At 42.0% G+C, this 15,876-nt stretch overlaps 2 protein-coding genes across 3 annotated transcripts in view; one reads left to right on the top strand and one right to left on the bottom strand.

Annotated features, from left to right (window-relative positions):
• Nucleotides 1-1,266: 1,266 nt before the first annotated feature.
• On the bottom strand, nt 1,267-4,020 carry LOC146666283 (uncharacterized). 2 transcript variants are annotated; one of them, XM_085411339.1, is made up of 3 exons: nt 3,842-4,020; nt 3,250-3,556; nt 1,267-3,132 (listed from the first exon to the last, which is right to left on the bottom strand). In XM_085411339.1, the coding sequence occupies exon 3, from the start codon at nt 2,804-2,806 to the stop codon at nt 1,577-1,579; it is 1,230 nt and encodes a 409-aa protein (XP_085267465.1). In that variant the 5' UTR covers nt 2,807-3,132; nt 3,250-3,556; nt 3,842-4,020; the 3' UTR covers nt 1,267-1,576. The 2 variants fall into 2 exon arrangements, with proteins under 2 accessions (XP_085267465.1, XP_085267464.1); XM_085411338.1 differs by lacking the exon at nt 3,250-3,556.
• Nucleotides 4,021-5,118: 1,098 nt separating this feature from the next.
• The window catches only part of col27a1a (collagen, type XXVII, alpha 1a), a 70,462-nt gene continuing 59,704 nt past the window's right edge, over nt 5,119-15,876 (top strand). The window contains exons 1-3 of the mRNA XM_085414209.1: nt 5,119-5,562; nt 9,571-9,641; nt 14,105-15,810. Coding sequence (XP_085270335.1) covers nt 5,510-5,562; nt 9,571-9,641; nt 14,105-15,810 — 1,830 coding nt within the window. The 5' untranslated portion in view covers nt 5,119-5,509. The remainder of the gene's footprint in view (nt 5,563-9,570; nt 9,642-14,104; nt 15,811-15,876) is intronic.

Here is a 15,876-nt window from a genome sequence, read left to right on the forward strand (position 1 = left end):
TATTGTGTCAGGACAATTCACTATTTATGCACAATAAATAAAGGAGCATAGCGCGACAATTTCTGTTCAGCGCCAGACTTGCTTGTAACCTATATCACTAATTATGTTATGAAAATGACGTATTAACTACTAAAAAACACTGACCTTCGTGTAAATGCTTGGAGCAGACTAACCTGTGAGCTGGAGTGTTCTGGGACGTTATATTTGATCTTTGAATGGCTGCAATCCAGGCCATCCGTCGCATCTTTGTTACTTCGGAAACATGGCTTGAACAATTTCTCTTCAACGACGTAATCCGATAACAACCGATCTCTTTACCCGTCGGCTTCCCGTGGCTGTCATGCGACCGGCTATTGCAGTTAATAATACAACGGCTTCTTGACATTTTTGTGTTTCTTTTTATCGCTGTGTAACTGATTTCAATTGAAAGCCTGCGTGCGCTAGTACCGCTTGCCACGAGTTCCCAGAATCCTTTGCGGTTCTACCCGTGAATGACGTCACATTTTCAATCTCTATATAATATGCATGTTAAATTTTATATTTGGGGTAAAATATCAAGTCTTTTCAAGTAAACCGGTTCAAGTCCAATTCAAGTCCCAAGTCATTGGTGTAAAAGTCCAAGTCAAGTCACAAGTCTTAGAACATTTTTTCAAGTCAAGTCTAAAGTCACAAAATTAATGACTCGAGTCTGACTCGAGTCCAAGTCATGTGTCTCGAGTCCACACCTCTGCTATTATCTACATTTTAAATATTATCTTCTGGTTATTGCTCAGTTGTTAATCATAGCTCTTTCCAAACCTCCCCTTACATTTTCCCAGTTTTTACTCCTTGGGGAGTTATGACACACTCGCCAAGTTTACAGTCATAGAGCTGGTATCTATCGTTACCACCTTTATTGGGAAAATCCAAAGCTTGGCCATATCAATTTTTCCATACATTGCAGGCATACTTGCCAACCTTGAGACCTCAGAATTAGGGAGACATTCAGGGTATACATATAGGGGAGACCGGGGATAGTTGTAACATTTTTGACATTTCTGTCTGTAGCTTGGAGCTCTTTTAAGGTAATGGATTCAAAATGTAATGCAAAGTATTTACATGTCTCTGCTATTAAATAGTGCAGCTATTTTCTCTGCAGCACAATTACCCATTGCATGGTATGCTCTCAAACACAAAGAGTGAAATGTTACAATTAACCCCATAGTCTGGGTTAGTTGTACCCCGGGGTGAGATGTAACACAATGAAATAAGGGTACTGACAAAATCTTAAGATGTAATCTATTTTATTCAACACCTGAATGCACTTATAAACATTTATGTAGCTATTTGTGTGTTTGTGAGTGTGTGTAGGAGTGTGTGACAGAGTGCAGAAATATAGATTTTGAACATACTGTAACAAAAACTTTTCACCAACTGAATTTTTCAATAATTTTGGTTGGCCTTCATTGAGTCTTCATTGGCTCGGTGGGGATTATAACCGACAACTCTTGCCACATTTGAACATAATAATTAACCTGAAAAAATGTAGCTGTGCACCAGCTTCATCAAATGAACTGTATGTGTTTCTGTCAAGTTTTTAATCACCATCACAATCACAGTGGTGACAGATGTATGGCTGTCCTGGAGTGCAGGCCTCATGAGCCCACAGTGCACAGGTCAGGCACTTAACCCAAGCTTCTTTTGGCTTTGAGTTATTGAAGTTTTCCATGCACACAATACAGAAATTCTCAGCAGCATCTGAGGAATCTGTGTTGTCCTGTTCAGTGTTATTCATTTTCTGATTTTTCTTTCGTGATGTGGAAAGCTTGGATTGTTTTAGGTTTGTGGGAGTGGACTTGCCTTGTTTCTGGCACAGCCTCTTCTTTGGAAAACTTATTTTCCTGCTTCTCTGGTCTGCTTCAAGGGCCATCTTAACTGGTGTATCAGTGAGTATTGCTGTTTGTTTCCTTTTTCTTCCCGTTGAAGGGGTTTTTCTAGGTCCAGCTTTTGGTAAGGGTCGCACATCTTCTGGGTTAAAGCCCAAGGAGGTCTGTGGGTTTTCATCACAGCCTGATGAGGGAGCAGCTTGGAGGTCAGTTGGGAGACTGGAGATGTGAGCATCTGGAGGAGTGGTCATGTCGTCAGCTGTAGGACTGGTGAGATGAGCAGCAATAGGAACGGACTGTTGGTCAGCTGGAGAAATGTCCATATGGACTGCTGGAGAAGGACGATCTGTGACCTGTGATGGAGCAAAGTCACTGTCCTCAAATATGTTTGGATTGTATGGCCAAATTCCACAGCACTGGAATCCAGCCTGTATATTCTTTGGTGTAGCTGCTGCTGGAAGTGCCGTCCTGACAAGACCTGGTATTTCATATATTGTTATGGTCTTTCCTGGATTCATTCTCATCCAGGAATCACTTGCACTGTTCACCATCTTTTTCAGTGGGCCATAAACACTCCTGTCAAGTGGTTGGAGTTTGTGACTGCAGTGAGGGGGAAATGTGAGCATCACAATTCCATTGCTCTTGCAGAAGTCAATGGCTGCAATTGACAGGTGTGAACTGTGGTTATCCATGAGAAGAATCACTTTTCTTTCATTGCTGACCTTGGTGTGGTTTGCAAAGTGCTTTAAAAAGATGAGGAACTCTGTTTCTTGCATCCATCCTGACTTATTTCCACTGCCAATACTTCCTACTGGCCCATCTCTGACAAAGTGGTCTGCATAACGTATGCGTGGGAACACAAACATTGGAGGAATTGTGTTGCCAATGGCATTAACTGCACATGCAAGGGTGACCAGTGAACCTCTCTCTGCCGATGTCATTGCACCAACTTGTTTAGTGCCACGTTTTGCAATCACTCTGTCCGGGGTTTGCACAGTTGTTATGCCAGTCTCATCAATATGTCATTTGCTGTTAAGGTGTGTCTCTTTAGCACTTCATCAAATTTTTTGAAAAACATTGCTACATTGTGTTGATTAAAACTGGTGGCCCGTGCCAGACTTGTAGCCTCAGCACTTCTAATAGACAAAGTTGGGTTTCATTTCATGTAGGCTGAGAACCAGTCTGGTCCAGCCCTTGAGAATTTGTCCCATGACTTTGGATATTTGCATCCATGTTTCACTGCAAGCTGATATGCCAGTTCTTTTACCTGTAATTTTAATCACGAAATATGTTAGTATTTCTGATATACTATATTTTAAATTGCTACCATTACAAATTTCTAACTTTCCCTTGTCTTATCCTTTATTGCTTCCTATCTGCTTACCTCACGTGGACATAGTCCATAAAATGCATCTGCAGCTCTCATCAGGTATTCTGTTAATTCCTTCTCTTGTTCATCAGTGAAGACCTTCTTTCCACTATGGTATCCTACACGTGGGAGTTCCATTGATCCCTGCTCTTCCACCTTCTTCCTCTCTTTACAAAATCGGTGCAAAGTGACATGGCAAATGCCATACAATTTTGCCACAGATCTGGTGGACTTTCCCTGATTTCTAACATCATTTGATGCTCTCTCCAAAATACTGAGAGGCACCCCTCGGTCAGTCTGTCTTTTCCATGACCTAGGCATACTGTAATTCAAAGAAAACAAAAAAATATGAGTTAAAGTAATAGTGGGGTAAGTTGTAACATTTGCATGGTTGTTACAACTAACCCAGGCTGTTGCTGTTACAACTGACCCAGACTCCTATAGCCACGATCTAGCTCGCATTACAGCTAACACCTAAAACATTAGCACTAAAGACATGCACAGAATATATCCCCATAGACATACAAATAACATCATTTAAGTTTGATGAGTTTAACTGCAAAGCAGTTAGTGCTATTAGAAAATGAAATAAAGTCAAAAAACTTACTTTTTGGCATACAAATTAGTTTCTTTCTTCTAAAATTGTCTGTGTTTGTCGAAGGGTGCTGATTTTTCACCAGTGATAGAAGAACTGAATTGCGCATGTACAGAGTGAATCACATGATTTGAAACTTAGCCCTGATTGGAGAAATTAGAAGTGTTACAACTGACCCACGTTACAACTATCCCCGGTCTCCCCTACATATATATACAATAACCTTGAATTTTACAATGTTTATTTATCGGATAAAATAAGCTTAAATGTCGGAAACAGGCCGGGGGTGTCCAAATTCAGAGGCTGCGTCCACCTGGGGACCCGGCCTTCGCGGTGTAAGTGGGCCCGAAACCGGGTAGACCGGAAATGAGCGACTGTGAAATTGAACGGTCAGGATTACGTCATGAGCTCTCTCGGTGGAAGGAGTGAAGCTCTGCCGTATGCTCCTTTCTATCTAAAATATGGCGTAAATTTTTCGACCATCTCACACTTCTGTTTAATCAGTTTTATTCAGCTGTGTGAAAACTCCAGAGGAACCCTCCCGAGGGATTAATAAAGTTTTATTTAATCTAGTCTAATCTAATAACTTTAACTATTTACTCAGGAACAAATAAAACACCGAAAAAGGCCAAACAATAACATGTTTAAGTTATTTAAGTGACGTTTATATCATGTTTAACCTGAATAGCAAAAGACCGCGGGGGTTTGAAAACGATGTGCCGGGAGTTTGCTGCAGATATTTGAAGTTTACACAGCTACATTCTCGCCTGAAAATATGTTAAAAGTTTATTTTGCGACCCAGAAAGAGTAATAAGAGTGATATTAAAACTAAGTAGCTTCAGTAGCCATTGTTGGAAACTGGAATTGGCTGGGCCAATCTGGGATATGGTTTTCCAATTTTGATGTCGGGAGAATGGTGGCTCCGGGAGATTTTCGGGAGGGGCACTGAAATTCGGGATTCTCCCGGAAAAATCGGGAGGGTTAGCATGTACGTGTGATAGATAAATTAATAAAATAATAATAATAATAATAATAATTATTATTATTATTATTATTATTATTATTATTATTATTATTATTATTATATTTAAGCTGTAGCTGTAGGCGCTCGTTTCTGGCACTTTCTAGTGAAGTCCTTCCCATCGTGTCACCGTGCTTCATTCATATGGTTAGCCGGTGCTTTGGATTTGGGGTAAGATCCTTGTGGCCACCCCCTGAGAAGGCGTGTAGTTGCTCGATGCAACCGCTGGGCTTGTAACTTGACACCTGGCCGTGCGGTGCATTTGCCATCGCTTTACCCACAGAAAGCCTATTTAAAAAGGAAAGGGATGAGTCCAACGCTCCTGACTCCGTAACCCCCTTTCAAAAGAACCCAGCTTTCGCTCTCCCTCTCTCTCTCTGGCCGCGCGTCCCTCCAAACTGGATCGGCATAAATGAATGAAACACAAGGGAATATCGACAGACAACCGCACAGGAAAACTCTCTGTCAAAGCAGCCTGTCAGGAGGAATTTATACTGGACTTGACAGGCAATTCAACATGAGTTTTTTCCTCTGGAACTTCACCTCAAGCTTGTCAAATGCGTAAAGCGGCGACCGGTGTCTTTTTTTGCCCCCCTTGCAAAGGAGTCACACTGTGATTAAAGGATCAGGTTTTTGACTGCCAGGACAAATGAATACAAATGAATTTAGGCACCCGAAGGAGAGATTGCAGAACCTCTCATCTAGACACAAAGTAAGTGACATTTGTTATCACTGTTTTATTTTATTTTAACGACTTTTTTATGTTATGTGAACGGGAATATTCAAAACATGTGTACCGAAAAACAGTTTAAAGACCTGGATGCCTCCATGTGCGTATCTGATGATGTGCCGGCTGGCTGTTATCCAGCTCACAGTGAAGAAATTATGTCCACATGGGGAATGCTGAGTCTCTGAATGGGGTCTGTTTGGACCATGGGTGTAATTTGTTATTTGCATGGAATACCAAACAACTCCATTCGTGCAGATATTTTTTTACCTCCCCTTTATCGGTTCTTACGTGAAAAAGCCGGTTCATTCGGACGCAGTTTGCGTAGGTCGTGTTTAATATCCGCACGCAGTTCGCTGACATTACTGGAAGTCATTAAAGTGACTCATCTGACAAAGCAAGCAAATTAGGGAATCATTCTTACCCATAAAGTTTCATGAGAGGTCCATCAGCATCCACTAAGCCGTTTGGTAGATTATTACGCATGCTTTTCATGTTTTTCCGTTTACGCGTTCCCCACATGGCACTTTTACGAAGGCTAAATAAAGGGATACTTTTTTAATGGTTAAAAACGTTTTCCCCAAACAAACAAGCCTAAACGAACGCATACGTTTCTGCGACAGCCTTAAAGTATTTAATCAAACATCTGCAACCGATATGAGCTTTACTAGAATGTGATATAAATTGCAGATGTTTTATGGACGTGTTTACAGCATAGGTCTCCACAGACAGTAAGTACACATGGGAGCAGCGCAAAGCCGTCTGTACTACACTGTTGACTTTTTGGTGAAGTTCATGCTGCAGCCTAATGTTGCTGAGCTTAGATGTCATCCATTGATCCATTTCTTTTTTGCATTCAGTTGTGCACGCAGGCGCGATTCTAACCTCATTGAGTACTGAACAGCTGGTTTATCTGACAGATTGCTGGCGAGATAGCAGCTGTACAGTCATTTAGGGAGTAGGAAAGTCCGGACAGTTGACCCATCGTCTGCTCGTTTTTCATTAAAACAAATTGGCGCAGGTTGTGTCGGTTTATCACACCTACCTGTCGCGCGTAAAGAAACACGGCTTTCAAAAGCTTTGCCTCCTCACTGTGTTAGTCACGACTCCACGGCGCTACGACTGCATTATTATGGACTGTGATGAAGTCGAGTCTGTCTGTCTGCGATGTGTGCAGAGAGTTTCATTCTCTGTGTGTCCACTTGGTGTCTCCCTTCGTGTCCCGCTCTTTACTTTTCACACGCAATCAATCCTCAGCAATGCATGATTTTTTATCCTTGAAATCAAACTGAAAAGATGAAGTTTTAAATTGATTAATTGATGACTCATTGACCAAAGGATTGATTAACTGCAGTCCCTTCCAAAATCCAGCTCAGAGCCTGAGTACTCTGTAGAACAAGGTGTGGATTATTTGAAAAACTGTCTGAAGTGAGCCATTAGCTGACTGCAGGGAGAAAAGTGGATTGACACTCTTAAACCCTCCTCCTCCTCATCAGCCCTTGTTAGTGTCAGCTCATCCACAGGAATTTTCCACTGTGTGTGAATGTGAGTTTGTGGTCAGGGGGAAGGATCACCTTTGGGAAATCCTTCAAGAGAATCAATAAGAAGGCCAAAATTGTAAATAGAAATGGAAACTACACTGGCCTTTCTGTGTTTTTCTTTTTCTTTTTTCCCTCTATAACTGCAGAGAGGTTGGTGCTTCTGCGTATATGTTTCTGGGGGAATGGTTTGTCATGGTTGTTGGGGGTGGGGGGGGGGGGTGTCTAAGAACACAGTGGAAATATTAGCAGAACATATCGTAGAAGAGAGGATATTTACTATTAAGTTTGCAGATTACTGATGCTGATTTTATAATGAGCAATACCTTTTTGCCACTTAGGGAATTGTACAAAGATTGCAACAGTTTCTATTCACTCACTGTCTCACTCCTTCCAACAGTTTATCACTCTGTTAAATTGGTTGTTGATCTCTTACCATTATTTTTCTTAAAATGGCAGATTTGTGGGCTAATCACTTCTTAATCTGGAGATAAATATGTTATCAGCAGTGCATGGCAGTTTTTCCCCCATTCTGTGCTGGGACTTCAGTGTATCATTAGGCAGCCTAACGCACAGTATGTGTGTTAGGCTGCCTAATGCAGTGGATGACTTAGGAGGAGGGATTGCTCATCCAGTCTGTATTTTGTCCACTCAGCTTAGGGAAGAATCCCCTCAGGGAGTCATGTCATAGCTCGCTGTTGCAGTATGAAAACCACACCACACAGGGTCAGCGTACAGATGTCAGTTTATTTGATTTAAATATCCACTGCATACAAATCCCCCTTCAGCACAGCCACCTTCAAATGCTCCACACAGGAGAAAATCCTGACCTGTCAGATGCCTTTCAAAAGCCCCCTCTCCTAATGAAAATCTAAACAAGCTACTGAGAACTTTTAATGTGAAAAGCCAAAGAAAATGGTGCTGTTTCCTAGGAAACCCGGTCCAGTTTCCACAGATGTAAACAGCCCGAGGAGTAGAATAAAAGTTGTCGGGGCTGCAGTAAAAACCTCATCATTCATGACTCATTTTCAGAAAGCGGATCTCTCCCTCCGCTGATAAGACACTGAGTCACACAAGTCCACACACATACACACACAGTGACACACAAACACAAACACATCCCGAGCAACCACAGCCAGCTGTGTGTGTGGATGACTGTGATGACGCTTCATTAGCAACTAGAGGATGGAAGGGTTGGAGACACAGACACCACAAACATGGATGTGAGCACACTGTTGCACACGTGCATTCAGATACACACACACACACACACACACACACACACACACACACACACACACACACACACACACACACACACACACACACACACACACACTGGTTAATGTTGGAGCTGTAGAATTGTTTCTGAAGAGAGGCAGACACACGTCCTTGTCTGGGATAATGCAAATCACTCAGCTTATGCAACAGTCACCGTCTTTCCCACATTTATGTATTTGGAGCCCTGTTTGCCTACTGTGGCCCACCAGCAACAGCTGTTATACACATTTCCTCCTCCAGTGTGTGTGTCTGTGTGTGACCATGTGTGCCTGGATGACCTCCAGTGGTAAACAGTGGTTCCCCCAGCCTGTCACCAGATCTCGGACCCCTACTGGGATCTCAGTCCACTTGCCAGTCAGTTTCTTTAAGTTATGCTGCACACCTGGATGCGGTGAGGGTGCTGAGAGACATTTTGTTTTTGTTTTTTCTGCACATGTGTGTATGTACGAGCGCACATGCATGCACATTTGGTTGGTTTTGGGAGTCTACTACAGTATTTTTGTCTCCAAAACCACAATGTGTGTGTGTTCTTGTGTTTCAGAGAGATAGAGGCTCGCTGAGATCTAAGTGCTTTAGCAGACTCCTGCTTGTGCCCTCCTACTGTAAACAGTTGTGTCACAGTTGAACAATATGTTAAGGCATGCCTTCTATGGTTAAATGCAAATAATTACATTCATTAATACTACTTTTTTGTCAGGGTTGAGACAAGTGTCCAATGTATCTGTAAATTGAGATTTGTGGATTTATTATATGCTGGAACAAAGACTTTTGCATTCTCATGTTGTGACTTGTTAGACTGTTTGTCCATCAGGGACTTAAACGTAGGACCGGACTACCTCTAGAAGCACTATGAGGCTCTGCAGTTACCTTGGCAACACCTCTAAGTAGTTATTTGGGGTTAATGAGGCCAAGGCTCTATCTAAATGAATGGGGAGAGAATTATATCTTTAATGTTAATGGTAAAAAAAAAAGAAGTTTCTGGCTTTATTTATGACTCAATTCATGGTGCCAATATGATCAACATCTCTGCCTTAGCCAGCAATCACATTTGATTGATTGATCATAGTATGGATACAGTTAGTGAGGAATAACTATGAGAAAAAGAGTTAAATAGTCTGTCCAATACCACGTGATTGTTGCCTCTCTCTGACATCCTTCTCTTCTCTTCTTCCAGGAGAGCCCTATTGCTCTGTACCATTTTATATTGTACTTGTTACCTGGGACTTACACAAGTACCCTCTGAAGGTAAGCTTTCCATACTCACCTCCACGTACTGCACTTTCTGACCTCTTTTGTTTGTGCTGAAAAAAACCCCAACTCTGTAAGACTGTAAGGAACCCTGGTGAGGTTTTGCAGTTATTCTTTGCCTTTTTGGTCAAGGCCCAAGCACATAAACACTTTGCTAAGAGAATTGGGCCAGCCATTGCCATAACAACAGGTGTTGAGTAAGCTAAGTCCAAGGATCTAGGGAGTGATCAGCTCAACCATTCAATGATCCAATGTTGACCATTAATCTAAAAAAAAAATGTAAAATCTCATGTCAGTCAGAGGTTAAAGTCAAAATTTTGTCTGGACAGCTGCACTGCTGAAGACCCCACTTAGCAAAGCATTTGTAAAGGCTAATATTCTTCACAAGGGCAAAAGGGAAAAGTTTGACGATGTGAAACGTGTACTAGAATTCAGAGATGCTTAAATCAGGAGCTTGCCTCCACTTTGCAGAACATTTTATACAGTTAAGTTAATTCAGTTTTATTCATACTTTATTCATATAGCACCTGTTTACAAAGCATTTAGCGAGATGCGCCTTATTATTGTGCTCAGCTCTTTTGCAGGCATGTTTCATCTACCATAGACATCCTTCTCTGCAGCAAACAGGAGACTGAACAGTTACAGGCTTGCTGGTCAATATATAGTCAAGCATTTTGCAGCTATCTAAGCCACTGGTATTGGTCAAAAAGACTGCATAAGGACTTTGATGAGGCGAGCAGAGTCATTATCCAGTAATGTTTCTCCATAAATGCAGGATGTTAAAACATTTTCAGCTGATTGCTAACAGGCTTGCCTTTAACCGAGATCTTAAGTCAGTGTTACATTCACAATCTTGCATCCAAGTAGCCTTAAAAATCAGTTATTGCAGATTTAATTGAAAACGTTGAGTGTGTTTCTGTTTGATCTCCTTTTGGTACCATTTGGAAGTTTCCTCTGATGAAGAGTTATTGATACAGTCCAGTGAACTGCCCCCCTACTCTAGTCATTATGATTGAGGCTGACAGCACACAGACTTCAGTAGGCCCGACAAAGCAGTGACTGAAAACTGATGGTCGACAAAACCAAATGTCATTTCAGTTCATTACATCAAGGCTCTTCCACAGTCACAGTTCTGCAAATAAGCCTTTGAAAAGCTGACACTTCTTTAAAGTGTCTGGTGTTAACAATTAATGTAACATAACAAGTCTTGGTGGCGATAATTCACCAGAGGTGTAAAATTTAGTAGTCAGACCTAATAAAGTTAGTTGGACATGTTTGGCTCCTTTTTGAAAGCTGAGTTTAGTTTTTAGGCTCCGTTTCATCCTCTAATTAGCCTTTTTATTCAGTAAAGAGTCTCTGTTTTGAACTGTGAAATGCAATGAACTGTGAAAGGATGAACAATAAGAGGAGGAATGTTCAGCAATACGTTCTTGCTGATCAGCCTGTGAGCAACTCACTGTCCCCTGGCACACGGATACCTCAGTGCAGCCTAAGACTTCTTTTGGAGGCCAGAGTCAAGGATTAAGTTGTATATTGAACACTGACATGATTTTATTAGGAAAAAATTTAGCATTTTTTTTCTGCAGTGGAACAAATTTTAAAATGTAAAAGGGGAACAGCCAGGTAATGATTATGGTGAACAACATCTGCATTTGCACGTCATCCCTCACTTTCATTCTTGAGTTTCCAAATCATATGACTCCCCATTCAGCTCTCCATCCTTGTCTGTGTGTCTCTTGAAACATTCAAATAAATAAATTGCCAGAAGGTTGAGGAAAAACAGGAAAATTCCAGATAGACCATGTTTTACCATGTTCTGTCCCTTATCTAAGCATTGATCATAAGACGAAGACTTAGTTTCACGTTTTAAACATATTCAGTAGTCTAATAAGTGATGATTCCAAATATGATATTCAGGGAATTCAGGCAATATATTGCTGTGTTGATGATTGGGGATGATGAGGAAATATCATAAACTATTGTAAACTAGCACAGATCGGCCCGAAAGGGATTATTTCAGTATAAATCAGTGACTTCATCCTCTACAAGGGATACGATCAGAGAAAAGAGCCTTGGACTTTCACTCTATCCTGTTTGAGTGAATTGGCACATTGCGAGACTATAAACTCTGGCCATGTGTTAAACATGCATCTGCTCAGACACTTACAGTATGCTTTATATCTGAGACTGTGCTGTTAATTTATGCCTCTGTAACAGTAGAATAGAAGAATTGGAGACAATGTACAGAACAGATAGAGGTAATGTACCCGCCTGCCTCATTGCCAAGTTCCTGTTGTCCTTTAATGCATCAGAGACCACACAGAGAGTAATATACACCATGCACAGTGTGAATATTATTCCTGTTTTATAAAGCTCTAATGGTTTGAACTAAAGGGAAGTCTTACAGCCTTATACATAGCACGTAAGGACCATAAAGAACTTAAAGCAATCAGCGGAGAAAGAGTCGTTTAACTCAAGGTTCTGTTTTCAGTTTGCATATGTTTAATGTCAAAGTTTTCTAAACCTCTTTTTCTCTCAGCTCAAATATTCCTTCAAACTTTCCCTGCAATTATATGTATTTTCAAAGTCTGGGGCCCAACAGTTTAATAAAGCAAGCCTTGTATTATAGAAAGACAAGCATGTCATTCAAGTCCTCACTCTCTATAGTTTACCAGTGCAGCACATCCCAGCTGTCTTTCCCACTTTTTCTGGTATCTCATCAACACTGCTTTTCCATGGATTCTATACACATGTCCCCATTAGACAGGCCCCAGTGACCACAGGTCAGAGTGAGCCCGCAGACAATAAAAATGGTGAGGGGCCTAGGTCTGAGATCACAGGTCATGGAGAGAATGAGGGCTGTGGGACTACTGAGACTGAAACTCTGAACAGAGAGTCAAAGTTGGCTGAAAGGTTGGAAACTGTGCTCCGAACTCTCGAGTTGAGAGATGTTGTACTCACTTGTGGTTTCTGTGGCCATGTTCTGAATGTCCACGCTGACTACATACTGATGAGAAGGACAGAGACGAGATGGGAAAGAGGTTACATGATGACGCTGATGTCATTTAGTTCATTCCCTCGCAAATTAAAGGCTTAAAAACAAAGAGACACAAAGAAACGTGTCTATCAGTATAGCTAACATTGTCAGCACTTGAACATTAGCTTACAGTACAGCATGCATGCATTAATATGAACAGAGATGAATAAAATGTGTGCCTCAAACACACATTTGCAACAAACACATATTTGTCAGCATTACAAAGCATGCAGTGACCTCGCTTTTGCTTTTCAAGTGCGTTGGCCAGGTGGCTACTAAGAAAGGATTAGGTCCTCTAGTCTGCTTGTACGTTCCTGGTACTGGCTGGATGCTTTAGCCTTGACTCACCTGCAGTGAGTGCAATGCTTAATTGGTTTAGCATTCTATTTTTTTATGACCATATATCCATTCTTTTCTGCTCTATATAACCAAAATTTCATTTGAGGTTTATGGGGTCCAGAGGAAAGACAAAATTAGGATAATAGGCATACACTGGGAGAGGTGTTTAGGTTTAACTGCAACACATTTGGATTGTCTTATCAAAGGATTTCTAATAATTCCTGTTGAACGTTTGACCTTTTAAACTCTAATCACAGTAAGCTGAGATGAATCTCTATGAGTTTTAGTGTTATAGGGTTCAGTAAGGTTTTAGATTACTGGCAAAGATCAACATTATATTTCACTGTGAGTGCAGTACAGAATGTGGTGTACACACGCTGCCCTTGTGCGACACGTTAAGCTGTTCAAGGCATCACAAAAGCCAGACATATTGGAGCAATGTGAATTAGCAAAGCTACTGACATTTGAAGTAGACCTCTGTGCTGTTCAGCAACATAAGAAACAAGATTGCTACGTACTCCTGCCTGTCTGGACATAAATTTATTTTGGCCTAAAGTTGCTATAAACCATCTACAGAAGCACTTAGATTTGCTCAAAGTCTGCTGAGTTCATTATTGTTTTGAATCTTTCTTTCTTTTTGCCTGTCTCTTCACTCTTCAGTGTTTAAGCTACAGTATTTTGTGAACTGCTTCAATATGGACATGATGCAAGCCTCTCGTAGCATAGGAGTCTTTAGTTAAAACAAAACTTTGAAAAAGTGAAATGTTTTGCACCAAATTCTTATGCAAGAACTCAGATTGTCTCATTGACATTTAAATTATTTTTCCACAACCATTTAAAACATGTTACAGTTTGGGCACAAATTACAGTAAAAGTTTAAAACTAGTCCAGATCTCAGTGTGTTCTCTTGTAGTTCTTGCGTGATGTTTGATTTATATTTCTAAAGTTGCCTATGTTGTTTATTTTATCTTGTTCCTGATGATTACCAGGTACCAAAAGTATGAGATAACAATAACCATAAACATCACAAACAAGCATGTTGTAAACACTGCTTATCTAACACAGCCCTTTTCTTCCTCTACAGATGTGGACATTCTCCAAAAGTTGGGGCTTAAGGGAGAGAGGACATCACGCATTCTGCCGGCAGGAGTCATTCCGTTCAGATCGGGGATCATCCTCAACCAGCGGGCGCATATTGAGGCTCCATTGCGATCAATCTTTCCTCCGGCCATCTGGCCTAACCTCACGCTGGTCCTGAGTGTACGCTCTCACCGTATCAACAGCGTTTTCCTTTTCACCCTGCTCTCAGACCACAAGAAGCTGCTTCTTGGTCTACAGCTTGTACCGGGAAACCTGGTCCTACACACGGGACCAAATACCTCTGTGGCACTGCCCTATGAGCCCCACGATGGCAAGTGGCACCAGCTGGGTCTGGGAATTAATGGACAGAGAGTGACTCTATATGCCTCCTGCGGAGGGCAGAGTGTTCATGCAGACTTTGGGTGGGACAGTGAAAAGGGGCTGGCTCCAGAGCTCCATGGCTCGCTGCTGCTGGGGAGGACAAGCCAGCAGCAAACTTCAGCACACTTTGAAGGAGCCATTTGCCAGTTTGATCTGGTCCCTTCTGCACAGGCAGCTCACAACTATTGCAGGTACATTAAGAAACAGTGCAGGGAAGCTGACACGTACAGGCCTAACCTTTCTCCTTTGCTGCCTATTGTACCGAGAGAAAGAAACATCACAGCTACTGCTGCTACCCCTAAACGTGGAAGCCCAGTAACCGCCAGGAAAACCACAGGGTTCAGCCTCGCCAGGAGCGCTGCTGCTGCAGCCTCAGCTGTCAGATATGTGGCCCCCACCCAAACGATAAAACCGAACCAAGGGACCATCATCCCAAAGACCCTGTTGGGAACTGTGATACCAGTTACAGACCAAGTTGGTTTGGTTTCACCACCTCTCAAGACCAGAACCAGCACTGTCACAACACCACTCAGGACAGGAGCACCACCCACGAAACCATCAACGGCAAGACCCTCCAGTCCTAAAGCTTTTAATCAGAAATCCTCTAAACCTACTCCATCAAAATCCACTTCATCAAAACCCACTCCCCCAAAACCCACTCCATCAAAACACAGTCCACCAAAACCCACTCCCCCAAAACACACTCCACCAAAACCCACTCCATCAAAACACACTCCACCAAAACCCAGTCTCTCTTATCCCACTCCATCAAAACCCAGTCCGATAAAACCCAGTCCCTCAAAACCCACACTCTCTAAACCCACTCTGTCAAAACCCACCCCTCAAAACAACCCAAAAAATGCAAGTGTGGGAGCAAGCAATTCAAAGAAACCTACGATACCAGTCAGTACCAGCACCAAACCCTCCAAGACAAAGCCTAAACCTGCATTATTAGACCAAGGTGCAGTCCCAAAGAAACCCCAACCCACCAGAGCCAGTAAAACTCCTTCCAAGTCTAAAGTTACATCATCGAAAGCCACTCCGTCCAAACCCAAACCAGATTCTCTAAAAGATGCTCCTTTTAAACCAACAACATCAAAGGTCAACCGCTCAAAATCAGCCACCCCCAAACCTACAGCTGCTAAAACCCCTAAGCCAACAAAGCAACCAATGACCACCAAGGCTCCAGTCACCCCAAGACCTACTAAACCTTCATACAACCCAGTTACACCACCTGCTACTGATGGCTTCCAGAGCTGGGAGGTGCCACCTACGCAATTCTCCATGCTGGTAGAAGCTAAGGGAGAGAAAGGAAATGTAGGACCGCAGGTAAGAACTTTTGGTCAACCTGAGCTGTTTAGTGAGACTGGTTGTGTGTAAATGCTACAAGAAAAA

Source organism: Rhamphochromis longiceps, linkage group LG7 (assembly GCF_057381845.1).
Source record: "Rhamphochromis longiceps isolate RC_006_pf linkage group LG7, R_longiceps_female_GT1.1, whole genome shotgun sequence".
In the NCBI taxonomy this organism is placed as follows: Eukaryota; Metazoa; Chordata; class Actinopteri; order Cichliformes; family Cichlidae; genus Rhamphochromis; species Rhamphochromis longiceps.

Coding starts and splice junctions, on each gene's coding strand:
- LOC146666283 (XM_085411338.1), bottom strand. CDS start 2,806: ATGACATCGGCAGAGAGAGGTTCACTGGTCACCCTTGCATGTGCAGTT.